Source organism: Aotus nancymaae, unplaced genomic scaffold (assembly GCF_030222135.1).
Source record: "Aotus nancymaae isolate 86718 unplaced genomic scaffold, 86718_ANA_hifiasm-v0.15.2.pri h1tg000018l, whole genome shotgun sequence".
NCBI lineage: Eukaryota > Metazoa > Chordata > Mammalia > Primates > Aotidae > Aotus > Aotus nancymaae.
This window is the reverse complement of record NW_026988430.1, coordinates 4,630,271-4,643,050: the sequence shown is the minus strand read 5'-3', so window position 1 is coordinate 4,643,050 and position 12,780 is coordinate 4,630,271. Positions and strand designations below refer to the sequence as shown.

At 41.8% G+C, this 12,780-nt stretch overlaps 1 protein-coding gene across 3 annotated transcripts in view; it reads right to left on the bottom strand.

The window, feature by feature from the left end:
• DHRS7B (dehydrogenase/reductase 7B) overlaps nt 1-10,113 on the bottom strand; it is a 47,442-nt gene extending 37,329 nt beyond the window's left edge. The window contains exons 1-2 of one of the 3 annotated variants that reach the window (XM_012461794.3): nt 10,073-10,108; nt 8,191-8,322 (exon numbers count right to left, since the gene is read on the bottom strand). Coding sequence is in view for 1 of the 3 variants with exons in the window: in XM_012461792.3 (XP_012317215.2) it covers nt 10,073-10,092 (20 nt within the window). In the remaining 2 variants the exon portion in view is untranslated. Of the gene's footprint in view, nt 1-8,190; nt 8,323-9,342; nt 9,484-10,072 lie in introns of those variants that run through there. The other 2 variants (XM_064378146.1, XM_012461792.3) reach the window with 2 other exon arrangements.
• Nucleotides 10,114-12,780: the final 2,667 nt, after the last annotated feature.

The following is a 12,780-nucleotide window of genomic DNA, read 5'->3' as shown; positions in this document are numbered from 1 at the left end:
TTAACTGCTATCATATTTGTTACTGTTTTCTTTGTTTGTTGCCCTTGTTCTTTGCTTCTCTTTTTGTCTTCCACAGTTTTCTGCCCATTGTAGTTAACTGAGCATTTTACATGATTCCATTTTCTCTCTTTTCATAGCGTATCAATTATGCTGCCTTTTTTTTTTTTCTTTTTTTTTGAGGCGGAGTTTCACTCTTGTTGCCCAGGCTGGAGTGCAATGGCACAATCTCGGCTCACCACAACCTCTGCCTCCTGGGTTCAAGCAATTCTCCTGCCTCAGCCTCCAGAGTAGCAGAGATTACAGGTATGTACCACCATGCCTGGCTAATTTTTGTATTTTTAGTAGAGATGGGGTTTTTCCATGTTGATCAGGCTGGTCTTGAACTCCCGACCTCAGGTGATCTGGCTGCCTCAGCCTCTCAAAAGTCTAGAATTACAGGTGTGAGCCACTGTGCCCAGCCAATTATGCTTCTTTGTAAAAAAAAAAACTTTAGTGGTTGCCCTAGAGTTTACAGTATACATTTCCAGTGAATCCAAGACCACTTTCAAATAACACTATAGGACTCCACAGGTATTGCAAGTACCTTATAATAACAAAATATTCCTGATTCTTCCCTCTCCGCCCTTGTACTGTTGCTGTCATTTATTTTACTTACAACAAAGAATACATAAACACATATATATGTTCATTTGTATACATATATGTATTGGTATATAAAAGCAAACATAATAAAATAAATTGTTGCTATTATTATTGTGAACAAATTTTATCTGTTAGGCCTATCAGGAATAAGAAAAATAATGTTTTTCTTTTACCTTCACTTATTCTTTTTCCAATGTTCTTTCATGTAGATCAGAGTTTCTGACTCATCATTTTCTTTCTCTCTGAAAAACGTTTTACATTTCTTGCAACGCACATCTACTAGCAACAAATTCCTTCAATTTTATTTATTTTTGGTCTGAGAAAGTCTCTGTTTTTCCTTTACTTTAGAAGGATAATTGTGCAGGGTACAGAATTCCAGGTTGGTAGGTTTTCTTTTCTCTCAACGCTTTAAATATTCTCCCTTACTGTAATCTTCTAGTTTTAAGCAACTGGGATTTCAGGACCCCAATTGCTACCCCAAAGAGTCAGCAACCAGCAACAACTACAAACCCAATAAACCCATCATAAATTTAAAATGTCATAAATTTAAAATGCATTTAATACACCTAACCTACCAAACATCATAGATTAACCTAACCTACCTTAGACATGCTCAGAATGCTTATACTAGTCTACAGTTAGGCAATATCATCTCAGATAAACCCCTTTTATAATAAAGTGTTGACTATTTCATGTAATTTATTAATACCATACTGAAAGTGAAAAAGAGAATGGATGTATGGGTACTAAGTATAGTTTCTACATGCATATTACTTTTGCATCATAAAGTTGAAAAATGGTTAAGTAGAACCATCATAAGTTGGGGACCATCTGTAGTTTAATTTTCCTTATCTCTCCTTATCCAGCAATGGAAAACAAAGTGACCTTTTAAAATTCCCCTTTTCATTAACTGAGATGCTCCTACATAGTATAATATTCTACCATATGCAACATATTAAGAAAGGTAACATTTTCCTGTAAAACTGCATTTAAATGTTTTCTTTTTAAAAACATTTTCTGAAGAGTTACTGAGAAATACTCCATTAAGTACCACAATTTAAAATTTTACATGTTGATTTTTTTAAAATCTACTAGAGTAGTGAGGGTGTCTACCTTTTCTCTGTATAGATTCCTTTGGAAATCTGATTATTACTATGTCTGCTAAAAGGCAAGCATATACAAAATTGTGGAAATGATTTCAGGAGACCTACAAAACCCTTGAAGACTATCTGTATGCTCCAAGTTATAATACCTACCTTTACTGGAAAATCTTTTTATTTTTTTGAGACAGAGTCTCACTCTATGACCCAGGCTGGGTGTGATCTTGGCTCACTGCAACCTCCACCTCCCAGGTTCAAGTGGCTCTCCTGCCTCAGCCTCTCAAGTAGCTGAGAAGTAACCACCACACCCGGCTAATTTTTGTATTTTTAGTAGAGATGGTGTTTCACCATGTTAGCCAGGCTGGTCTCTAACTCCTGACCTCAGGTGACCCACCCACCTTAGCCTCCCAAAGTGCTGGGATTACAGGCATGAGCCACCATGCCCAGCCTGGAAAATCCTTCTGCAATGCAAATATTCACCATTTAAACCTGGTTGAATTAGTAAACCTGGGTTTTTATAAATCTAGATTCCTTAAACTAAGCCAGTCCAGCATGACAAATAAAATGCTTGTTTTTATTTCCTGCATGTCATAGCAACTGGTTTGGAGTAAAAATGTTGCCACCATTTACTTTGTTTGACTTGGGAACTTATCCCCTTTGGACTCCAGTTTTCTCACCTCCAGAATGAGTGGATCCTCCTTCTATCTGCATCTCAAGGCAGTTATGAGATAAGACCTAAAGAGGTAATAGTTCCTCATTTACCATAAAGCATTACATGTTGAATGGAGTCTGCTGGAATGATCTATACTCACATCTGTCCTCAGCTGCTATAAGCATCCTCTACTGCTGCATGTCTACATCAGGTGAGTGTTTCTCAACCTAAGGGTAAGGAATTAGATGAAGAAAAAGCACAGAATTGTCTAGAGCCTCCTGCCAGAGCTCCTAGAACCCTCAGTTGCACCTGACCTGTCCACAAGTGGTCTCTCTCTGGTGGCCTAAGAAAGGCCACTTGATTCATCTCTGTTTCCTATGCCATGCACAAGCTTGATGCTGAATAAACGTCTGCTGACTTAATGATGAACAAATGAAAAGTAGATGTGAAAAGAGCAAACATTTTTAACACCTTAGGCTCCCTCACTGTAATCTTCTAGTATTAAGCAACTGGGATTTCAGGACCCCAGTTGCTACCCCAAAGAGTTAGCAGCCAGCAATAACTATAACTCTTTTGTGCAAGCTGCCAGGTTAGATAGATTAGATCCTCAGAAGGGGCACACACAGGCGTCTGAGAACCACTATTTGACTGTCATAATTCATAAATATCATGGGTTAAAATAAAAGGAAAAAGACTGACCCTCTGTAAAGACCTGACAATTGATAAGAAGAGAGGAACTATGCTCCTTTCAGGTGCTTTTTATGTAATGCAAAATGCTATAATGTCACAATCCTTCATTCCTTTGAAAATGTCGTAGAAAGCACTAATATGCCAACTCCACAAATCAGAAGTAGCTGGGCATGATGCTGCATGCTGTAGTCCCAGCTACTCAGGAGGCTCAGGCAGAAAAATCACTTGAACCCAGGAGGCGGAAGTTACAGTGAGCCAAAATCACGCCACTGCACTCCAGCCTGGATGATGGAGCAAGACACCATCTCAAAAAAAAAAAATTAGCTGGGTGTGGTAGCAGGCGCCTATAATCTCAGCTACTCAGGAGGCTGAGGCAGGAGAATTGCTTGAACCAGGGAGGTGGAGGTTGCAATGAGCCGAGATCGTGCTGCTGCACTCCAGTCTGGGCAACAGAGCAAGACTCCATATTAAAACAAAAACAAAAACAAAAAAAGGCCAGGCGCACTGGCTCACACCTGTAATCCCAGCACTTTGGGAAGCCAAGGAGGGTGGATCACAAAGTCAGGAGTTTGAGACCAGCCTGACCAACATGATGAAACCCTGGCTCTACTAAAAATATAAAAATTAGCTGAATGTGGTGGCGGGTGCCTGTAGTCCCTGCTACTCAGGAGGCTGAGGCAGGAGAATCGCTTGAGCCCAGGAGGCAGAGGTTGTAGTGAGCTGAGATCACGCCATTGCACTACAGCCTGGGCAACAGAGAGAGATTCTGCCTCAGAAAAAAAAAACAACAACCAGAGTCAGAGATGAAAAAGAAAAAAATAATGAAAAGCCATGAAGATTGCCCATAAGATACAGTAAACTACCTGAAAAGGCCAAAATTAAGAATTATTGAACAGGAAAAGCAGAAAACATCAGATCTGACCCAAATAAGACCCAAGGCATAGAATAATTAGACTCTTAAAGGTCAACAAAGAGAGAATCCTAAAAGCAGCAAGAAAAAAGAAGCAAATAATGTATAAAGGAGCTCCAATTTGTCTGTCAACACATTTCTCAATGAAGAAGACTCACAGGAACCACAACGCAAAAAACCACACAGGAAACCATACAGGCCAGGAGGGTGTAGAACAGCATTTTGAAAGTGCTGAAAGAAAAAGAAACTGCAATTCAAAAAATACTGTACCCAGCAAAACTGTCCTTCAACACGAAGGAGAGATAAAGTCTTTCCCAGACAAACCAAAGTTGAGAGAATTTACCACCACTAAACCTATCTTACAAGAAATGCTAAAGGGAGTTCTTCAAACAGAAAGAAAACACTCATGAGCAAATAGGAAAACATTTGAAGATATAAAACTCACTGATAAAGTTAAGTACATGGACAAACCCAGAATACTCTAATACTGTAATTGCGGTATGCAATTCACTCATAACCCTAGTATGGAGTCCAAAAGACAAATCTATTAAAACAATATTAGGTATACCAACCTGTTAAGAAGTAGGTAATATAAAATTATGCAAATTGAGACAACTAAAAGTCAAACTGTGGGGGAGACTAAGATAAAGTGTACAACTCTTTTGTGCAAGCTGCCAGATTGGATCCTCAGAAGGGGCATACACAGGCATCTGAGAACCACTATTTGATTGTCATAATTTGTAAATATCAGGGGTTAAAATAAGAGAAAAAAGACTGACCCTCTGTAAAGACCTGGAAATTGTTAAGAAGAGAGAACTATGCTCCTTTCAGGTGGTTTTTATATATTGCAAAATGCTATAATGTCACAATTCTTCATTCCTTTGAAAATGTCATAGAAAGCACTATACATGCCAACTCTACAAATCTGAAGGTTTTTATTTCTAATATAATTAATCTTTCACCTGTTAAAACGTGCATTCTGAATGAAGAGACCCCCAAACAGGCTTTGTGTGAACAACATGGCTGTTTATTCACCCAGGTGCAAGTGGGCTGAGTCCGAAAAGAGAGTCAGTGGAGGGCAGAGAAATGGGAGTTAGTTTTATAGGTTTGGGTTAAGCAGTGGAAAGTTACAGAAGTTACAGTTTAGGTCAGTTTTTTGCAAGCTGGGAGGGCATCGTTAGGTTTGCAAGCTTGGAGGAGGTCGTAAGGTCTGGAGTCACAAAGTTGACTAAAGTTGGTTACACAGTCCAATGGCCTTATCAATTGGAGCTGAGATAAGAAACAAGAGAAGAATGTCTCAGGTTAGTTAGGCACCACAAGGGTTGATCGCTCTTCTACTTTTCTTTTTTTTAAAGAGACAGGGTCTTGCTATGTTGCCCAGGCTGGAGTGCAGTGGGATTATCAGTTTACTGCACCTTCAAACTCCTGGGAACAAGCAATCCTCCTGCCTCAGCCTTCGGAGTAACTGGGACAACAGGTGCACACCACCATGCCTAGATAAATTTTTATTTTTTGTAGAGATAGGGTCTTCCTATGTTGCCCAGCCTAGTCTCGAACTCCTGGCCTCACATGATCCTCCCACCTCAGCCTCTCAAAGTGCTAGGATTATAGGTGTGAGCCACCACACTCAGCCTCACACAGGTCTTTAAGTAACAAAATACAAGCTCCTCCTGGTCTCAAGACTTCACACATGCTCCTCCCTTCTTCTGTCAGCTCTTTGTCCAATTTAACTCCAACTCAGTCCTTGAAGTCTCAGCTAAATATTATTTTCTTGGGAAAGCCTTCCCTGTCTCTCCTCATTCCCTCCCACATGCCGGTGACTCCATTATATATTCTCACAGCACCCTCTACTGTCCTCCACAGCATGCATCAGAATCGTAATTAATATTTAGTTTTGTTTATATATTTATTGTCTATCTCCCGTTAGATTTACAGGCAATTTAAGGACAGGGGCTTTATCTGTTTTGGTCATCATTGTATCCCAACACCCAGCACACTGCTGATACACTGTAAGTGTTCAATAAAAATCTGTTAAGTGAAGGAATGAATGGAATTTGTAGCTAAGCACTACATTCTGGAGTGACATGGTATTAGCTTTGCCTTTACTAGCTCTATGCCTTTGTTGCTGTTGTTGTTTGAGACAAGGTCTCACTTTTTTTTTTTTTTAAAGACGGAATCTTGCTTTTGTCACCCAGGCTGGAGTGCCATGGTGGAATCTCCGCTCACTGGAACCTCCACCTCCCAGGTTCAAGCGATTCTCCTGCCTCAGTCTCCCAAGTAGCTGGGATTACAGGTGCCCACACCATGCCTGGCTAATTTTTGTATTTTTTCAGTAGAGTCGGAGTTTCACCACATTGGCCAGGCTGGTCTCAGGTGATCCGTCCACCTCAGCCTCCCAAAGTGCTAGGATTATATGTGTGAGCCACCGCACCTGGCCAAGACAGGGTCTCACTTTGCCACCCAGACTTGAGTGCAATGGCGTGATCTCGGCTCACTGCAGCCTCAACCTTCCAGGTTCAAGGAATCCATCTGCCTCAGCCCCAACAAGGAGCTGGGACTACAGGCATGTGCCACCATGCCTGGCTAATAGCTCTATGCCTTTGGATAAATTTATTAACATCTCTAGGCCCATTTCTCCCTCCATAAATGAAGATTATAGTTCCTATTTTTAGGGTTAATATAGGATTGAATAATTCAGTAAAGTGATTAGCACAGTGCCTGGAACATAGCAAACAGTCAAAAACTATCAACTGTAATTAAGAAATAGAGAAAAGGGGACATGTACGTGGTAGGGAAGGCATATCCCACACCCTTGGCAAGGGCACAAACATAGTTCCTTTATGCAAATATACTGTTGCAATCGGAATAAAATGAGTATTTTAAGTATACCACAGAAATGCATTATCTTTTTTTATTTTTTTCCAATTTAGGTTGTCACCAACAGAAATGCACCACCTAAAAGAACCCGAAACAGGGATCTGTTTATAAAGCCAAGAATCTTTCTGGATATGAAGTGATCATGTACTCACTTATCTAGCTTGCACACTTCCGTGTATGGGATCAGGTTCTTTAAGAGCAAAGCACATCAGGAATCAATTACTTTGGCAGCAGGGTTCCAATTCTGGGCTTGAAAACCTACAAGACCACAGCCAAGCTAGCTGTGCTGCCCTTGGCCCAGAATATATGAAAAAGGCAACAGGCTTATGTCTTTAAGATGTGTCCTTCCCTTCCTGTAGGAAACTCCATGTCTCAATGAGAAAATGTACCTTCACTCTGGTGTTCTTCTGCATCCCAGTGTCACCCTGGCCACCCATTCACCTCACTTCCTGGTGCATCCTCCCTTCCCCAATATACCCTCTTTAGCTTTGTTTTGGTCTTCTCTTAGATTTTCCCACTTTGGACATATTGTTTAACCTTCCCAAGTCTGAATTTCTTCATCTGTAAAAATGGAACTAAAACAGTAATTCCCTCTTGGATAACATAGCACATGCCAAAAATTAGCAAATGGTAACTATTGTTTTAATGATTCTTTCCTTTCTCTTTTTTGTTTTGTTTTTAAAGACAGGGTCTCCTCCCTCTGTAATCCAGGCTGACGTACAGTGATAAAATCACCATCACAGCTCACTGCAACCTCAAACTCCCCGGCTCAGGTGATCCTCCTGCCTCATCCTTCTGAGTAGCTACAACTACAGATGCACCGCCATGCTCAGCTAATTTTTAAATTTTTCTGTAGAGATGAGGTCTTACTACATTGCCCAGGCTGGTCTTGAATTGCTGGCCTCAAGCAATCCTCCCACCTCAGCCTCCCAAAAGGCTGGCATTATAGAGGTGAGCCACCACACCAGGCTTTGTTTCAGTCTTTCTACCAGATCCCTAATCAATCTACAAGCCAGAAAAGAATTAGAACAAAGATCCTTTCCAGTGGTATGATTTTTTAAATTCAGACCCCATGTTTTCTATAATAAAAGAAACCTCCATCTACCCCATTAGCCAATGTACCATAATAAAATGTTTAACCCTCAAAAAGCTCCAAATGTTGCAAAGGACAAAAAATTAGTAAGTGAAATAGTACTCATTTCCTAAAAAAGATTAATTCAGCAAAACATAATTTATATATAATCTATTTTTATAAGGCCTTCCTTTAAAGCAAGTCATAATACATAATCTTCAGTCAACTGTTAATCTGGAATCCTCACCATATTGCTTTTGGGATTAGCAGAATGCCATCCTGGGGAATCCCTGCAGAAAGGCGCAGTCTTACTGGTCACCCCAGGGCAAGGCCCAGTCATGACCTCTTCCTTCCATCTCCATTTCATCCCATCATAAACCTCAGGAAAAATAAAAAGCATCATCATCTTAGGAACAAGTGGCAGGGGGGCTCAATATGTTGATCACGTTATGGCAAGACTCCAGATTATCTTTTTTTTTTTTATTTCTTTTTTTATAAAAATTAAAAGCTGAAATCACAATTCCTCCTTGCATTCTTTTTTTTTTTTTTTTTTTTTTTGAGACGGAGTTTCGATCTTGTTACCCTGTCTGGAGTGCAATGGAGCGATCTCGGCTCACCGCAACCTCGGTCTCCTGGGTTCAAGCAATTCTCCTGCCTCAGCCTCCCAAGTAGTTGGGACTACAGGCGTGCGCCACCATGCCCAGCTGATTTTTGTATTTTTAGTAGAGACGGGGTTTCACCATGTTGACCAGGATGGTCTCGATCTCTTGACCTCGTGATCCACCCGCCTCGGCCTCCCAAAGTGCTAGGATTACAGGCATGAGCCACTGCGACCGGCCAGATTATCTCTTAAATATAAACCCTTTAACAAAGATCCATTCAAAGGCAACCTTTTGTACTTGAATGAATACAAAGTTCTGCAGGGAGGCCTGGGTCTAAAAACCTGCCTTCCCCACTTATTTGTGACAGGTAATCTTAGCTTCCTAACTCTTCTAAAAACATACTGTGATACCACCCATGTTACTCTGTCGCTGTGAGGAGGAAGAAAGATATTTAGATATTTTGGAATGGCCATTCTGGTACGTGCTCAAAAAAGTTCCCCCACGGCCTTTCAGAAAAAATTATTATTATTATTTTGCTAGTTCTAACTGTATATCGCCAAGCCCAGGATCCCTTTTTCCACCTACTACTTCTCTAGCAACTCTTTTTTTCTCCCCCATACAGGTTAGAGAACCAGAAAAGCAATTCCTGGCAATTCCACTAACAGAAACGAGTATATATGTGTAAATGAAACCCAAAAGTTACTTCAAAAGTAACTTCACGATTCTCAAAACTTTACACCAAAGGTTTGGAAACTGAAAAAAGAGCCTTATGCGGCTACCATTTGTTGAATACCTACTATGTCTCAGACACCAGCTGAGCACCTTGCACGCACAGTCTCATTTACGCTTCACAACAACCTTATGAACGGGCTTGTTATTCCCAAATTTACAGCTGAAGAAATAGAGACACTAAGAGTTTAAAACATTTGCCCAAAGCCGCACAGCAAGTATTGGAAGAGCAAGATATCACAAACAGCCATTCCCGTGGATGCTCGAGTCAGCGCCCTCCTTCCGCCTTTTGAAAAACCGGAGATCCTTTGCTAGTCCTAACTCGCCGTCATTGGCCAAGATGCCACTGGCTCCCAGCGCTCAGTCCTCGGCCCCGCCACTCGCACACGCTGTGGGGCCTCCCCTACGTCGCGCAGAAATAGGGAATAAACAGGCGCGAGCCAGGAGCCCTCTGGGCGCACAGGCCTTTCACACACAGCGCCCAGCGCAGGTCCGCCGCATCACGACGCCCATTTCTAGCCGTGGAAACCTCACTCAGAGACCTCGGCAACATACAGAGTTATCCGCCAAGCATAGCCGGAGCCAGGGCCTTGGTCCCAGCGCCTGAGCTGAGTTTTCCTTCAGTGTTCGGCGTCGTGGTGATCCGGAAGCCGCCCGCGATCCCCCGCGCTCCCCTACGGCCCGCGGCCTTCGCTGGACCACTACACCGCTTCCCCTCACCTAGGCCGGGGAGTCGCCTCAGCTCAAGGCGGGACCCTATCCCCTCACCTTGGAGGTTCCTTCCTCCCCAGCACCCACCTGTTCGCCGGAGAGGCCATGGGCAATCAATTCATCCTCCCGCCTCGGAAGTGACGTGTACGCAGCCGGGGCGGGTCCGTCCAATCCCAGCGTTGAGGCTGCGCATGCGCGTTGGGCGCGTGTCCCTCATAATGCAGGTGTGACCCGCGGGACCCGAGATCTGAATAGGGTCCGCCTGTCTAACTACCGTGCCTTCATCTTCCGAAGGGAGATTCCAAAGGTCGTGGTTGGTGTTCCGTGGAATTTCGGTGAAGAACAAAGTTGGAGAATTCACAATGCAGTTATCAAGATGATTATAGTGCCACAGTAATCAGAACAGTGTGATAACTGGTACAAAGGTAGTAACAATGAATGAGAGAGACAGAGAGAGGCCGGAAACAGACCCACAGCTGTGTACACTTTTTTCCTTCTACAAGTAGCCACTGTAATGCAATGAGGAAAGGGTCAATTGAATGTCGATTGGGGGAAAATGAACCTTGACTCCTACCTCAAGTAAAATAATTCTAGATGGATGATGGATGGTAGACCTGAATGTCTCCCATTGTCTAGACATTGTTTTATTGTCTAGAGATAAAATCGCAGAATATCATGACCCATGGAGAGGAAAATATATTTTAGCAGAACACAAAAAGTGCCAGTCCTAAAGGAAAAGGCTGGTAAGTTGGGCGTCAGTAACTATAAGACACCAAAAAGACCCCACTGAGAAGGGAAAGAGAAACAATAGAACAGACAAGATATTTGTAATACATATATCTGAAACTGAATTTTATTCAGAATATATATGCACTTCTTAAAAAATAAAATTTTTAAAGGACCTGAAGTGATTTTTAAAAAAATCATGAAAAGGGGGTATTGAGAGAGTAAAGGGCAGAAGAAGGAAGGGGCAGGCAGACTCTCATCGTTCAAAATTCACAAGATGGCAAAGGTGTGTAAGGTGGAAAATCTTCCTCTGTTCTCCAGGCACCCTCTTCACCTCCCCCTCAGTAACAATGCTATTAGCTGTGTGTTTTCTTCCAGAGCCAGTTTATTAATAATCAAGCAATTATGTATATGTTCAGCACCCCCCCATTGTTACACAGCATTCTGAAACACCCTACTGTTTCTTGCTTTTATTCACGTTAGTGAATTAATATATCATGGAAATTATACAGATATCCACAAAATCTGAAAATGGGAAATTTTATTTTTAAATAATTTTGACATTTTCACAGAATTTGTATACCTTCCTGGCCCCTCTCCACTGTTCTAGAAACTCTAGATTCCTGCTTGCCAATTCACAAAGTTTGAATATCCTTGTAACAAATTCAATATGAACCGTGAGGCAGGAGAATAAATAGAGTCTGAAGGCAGGGAACCTAAGACTAATACACGCTGACTTCCTAGAACTAAATCAAAAGGAAAACCTGAACTTTCCATGCCCAAGTAACAAAAGGACCAGAAGCTACTCCCTTTGCAACCTGCCTGCTTTTCTGCCTGGCAGATGAAAAATCGAAGGTACCTCTGATCGGTCCCCTCCTGCAACCAATCAGGCTAATCACCGGCCACTACTTTCATTTATATAGGGTGTACACCAGGTAACCAATGGGAAACCTCTAGAGTGTATTTAAACTCCAGAAAATTCTCTAACCGGGCTCTTGAGCCACCTGCTAGGCAGGCTCCCACCCTGTGGAGTGTGCTTTCGTTTTCAATAAATCACTGCTTTTGTGGCATCATTCTTTTCTTGCTTTGTGTGTTTTGTCCAATTATTTGTTCAAAATGCCAAAAACCTGGACACCCTCCACTGGTAACACCTGAGTCTTTACTGCATGACTAAGTCCATTTCCTGGGATTCATTTCCCTGGCCTGCTACCTTCTTAGCCAACCCACTCTTCGATCCTGCATGGAATTTGTTTTAGAAGCAACACAATGCATTGCAGTGTTTTGGTAACCAATTTGAATTGCATCTGTCAAATGCAAGTGTAAGAACTCTAACTTCACAACCAGGATATTATACAAATAGATTTCAATGGGCCAGGTGCAGTGGCTCACACCTGTAATCCAGCACTTTGGGTAGCCGAGGCTGGCAAGAGCTTGACACCAGCCTGGCCAACATGGTGGAACCCCATCTACTAAAAATACCAAAAATCAGTCGGGCATGGTGGCGTGTATCTGTAGTCCCAGCTACTCAGGAGGCTGAGGCAGGAGAATCACTTGAATCCAGGAGGCGGAGGTTGCAGTGAGCCGAGATTGTGCCATTGCACTCCAGCCTGGGTGACAAAGTGAGACACCATTGCCAAAAAAAGGATTAATGGCATACACATTCTGTTGCCTAACCTACATTAACCAAATTGCTTTTCAGAATAACAACATTTTTTAAGTGAAAAATGTTTACCTTCTGTTATCAATAATTCTCTGAATACAAAATATTTATTTTTAAAAAACTTTAAAAGAAATTGAAAATATCTACATGTTACTAATCTGAAATACAGGCTCTGGGTTTATATGGTGTTAACATGTCTTCGAAATTTTAAGGAATATGTATTTAAATGCCATGTACTTTGTTTTCAAGTTTAGAAGATGTTTCAACCTTTTGTCTGGGCATGGTGGCTCATGCCTATAATCTCAGCACTTTGGGAGGCTGAGGTGGGAGGATCACCTAAGTCCAGGCATTCGAGTCGAGCCTGGGCAACATGGTGAACCCCATCTCTACAAAAAATTACAAAAATTGG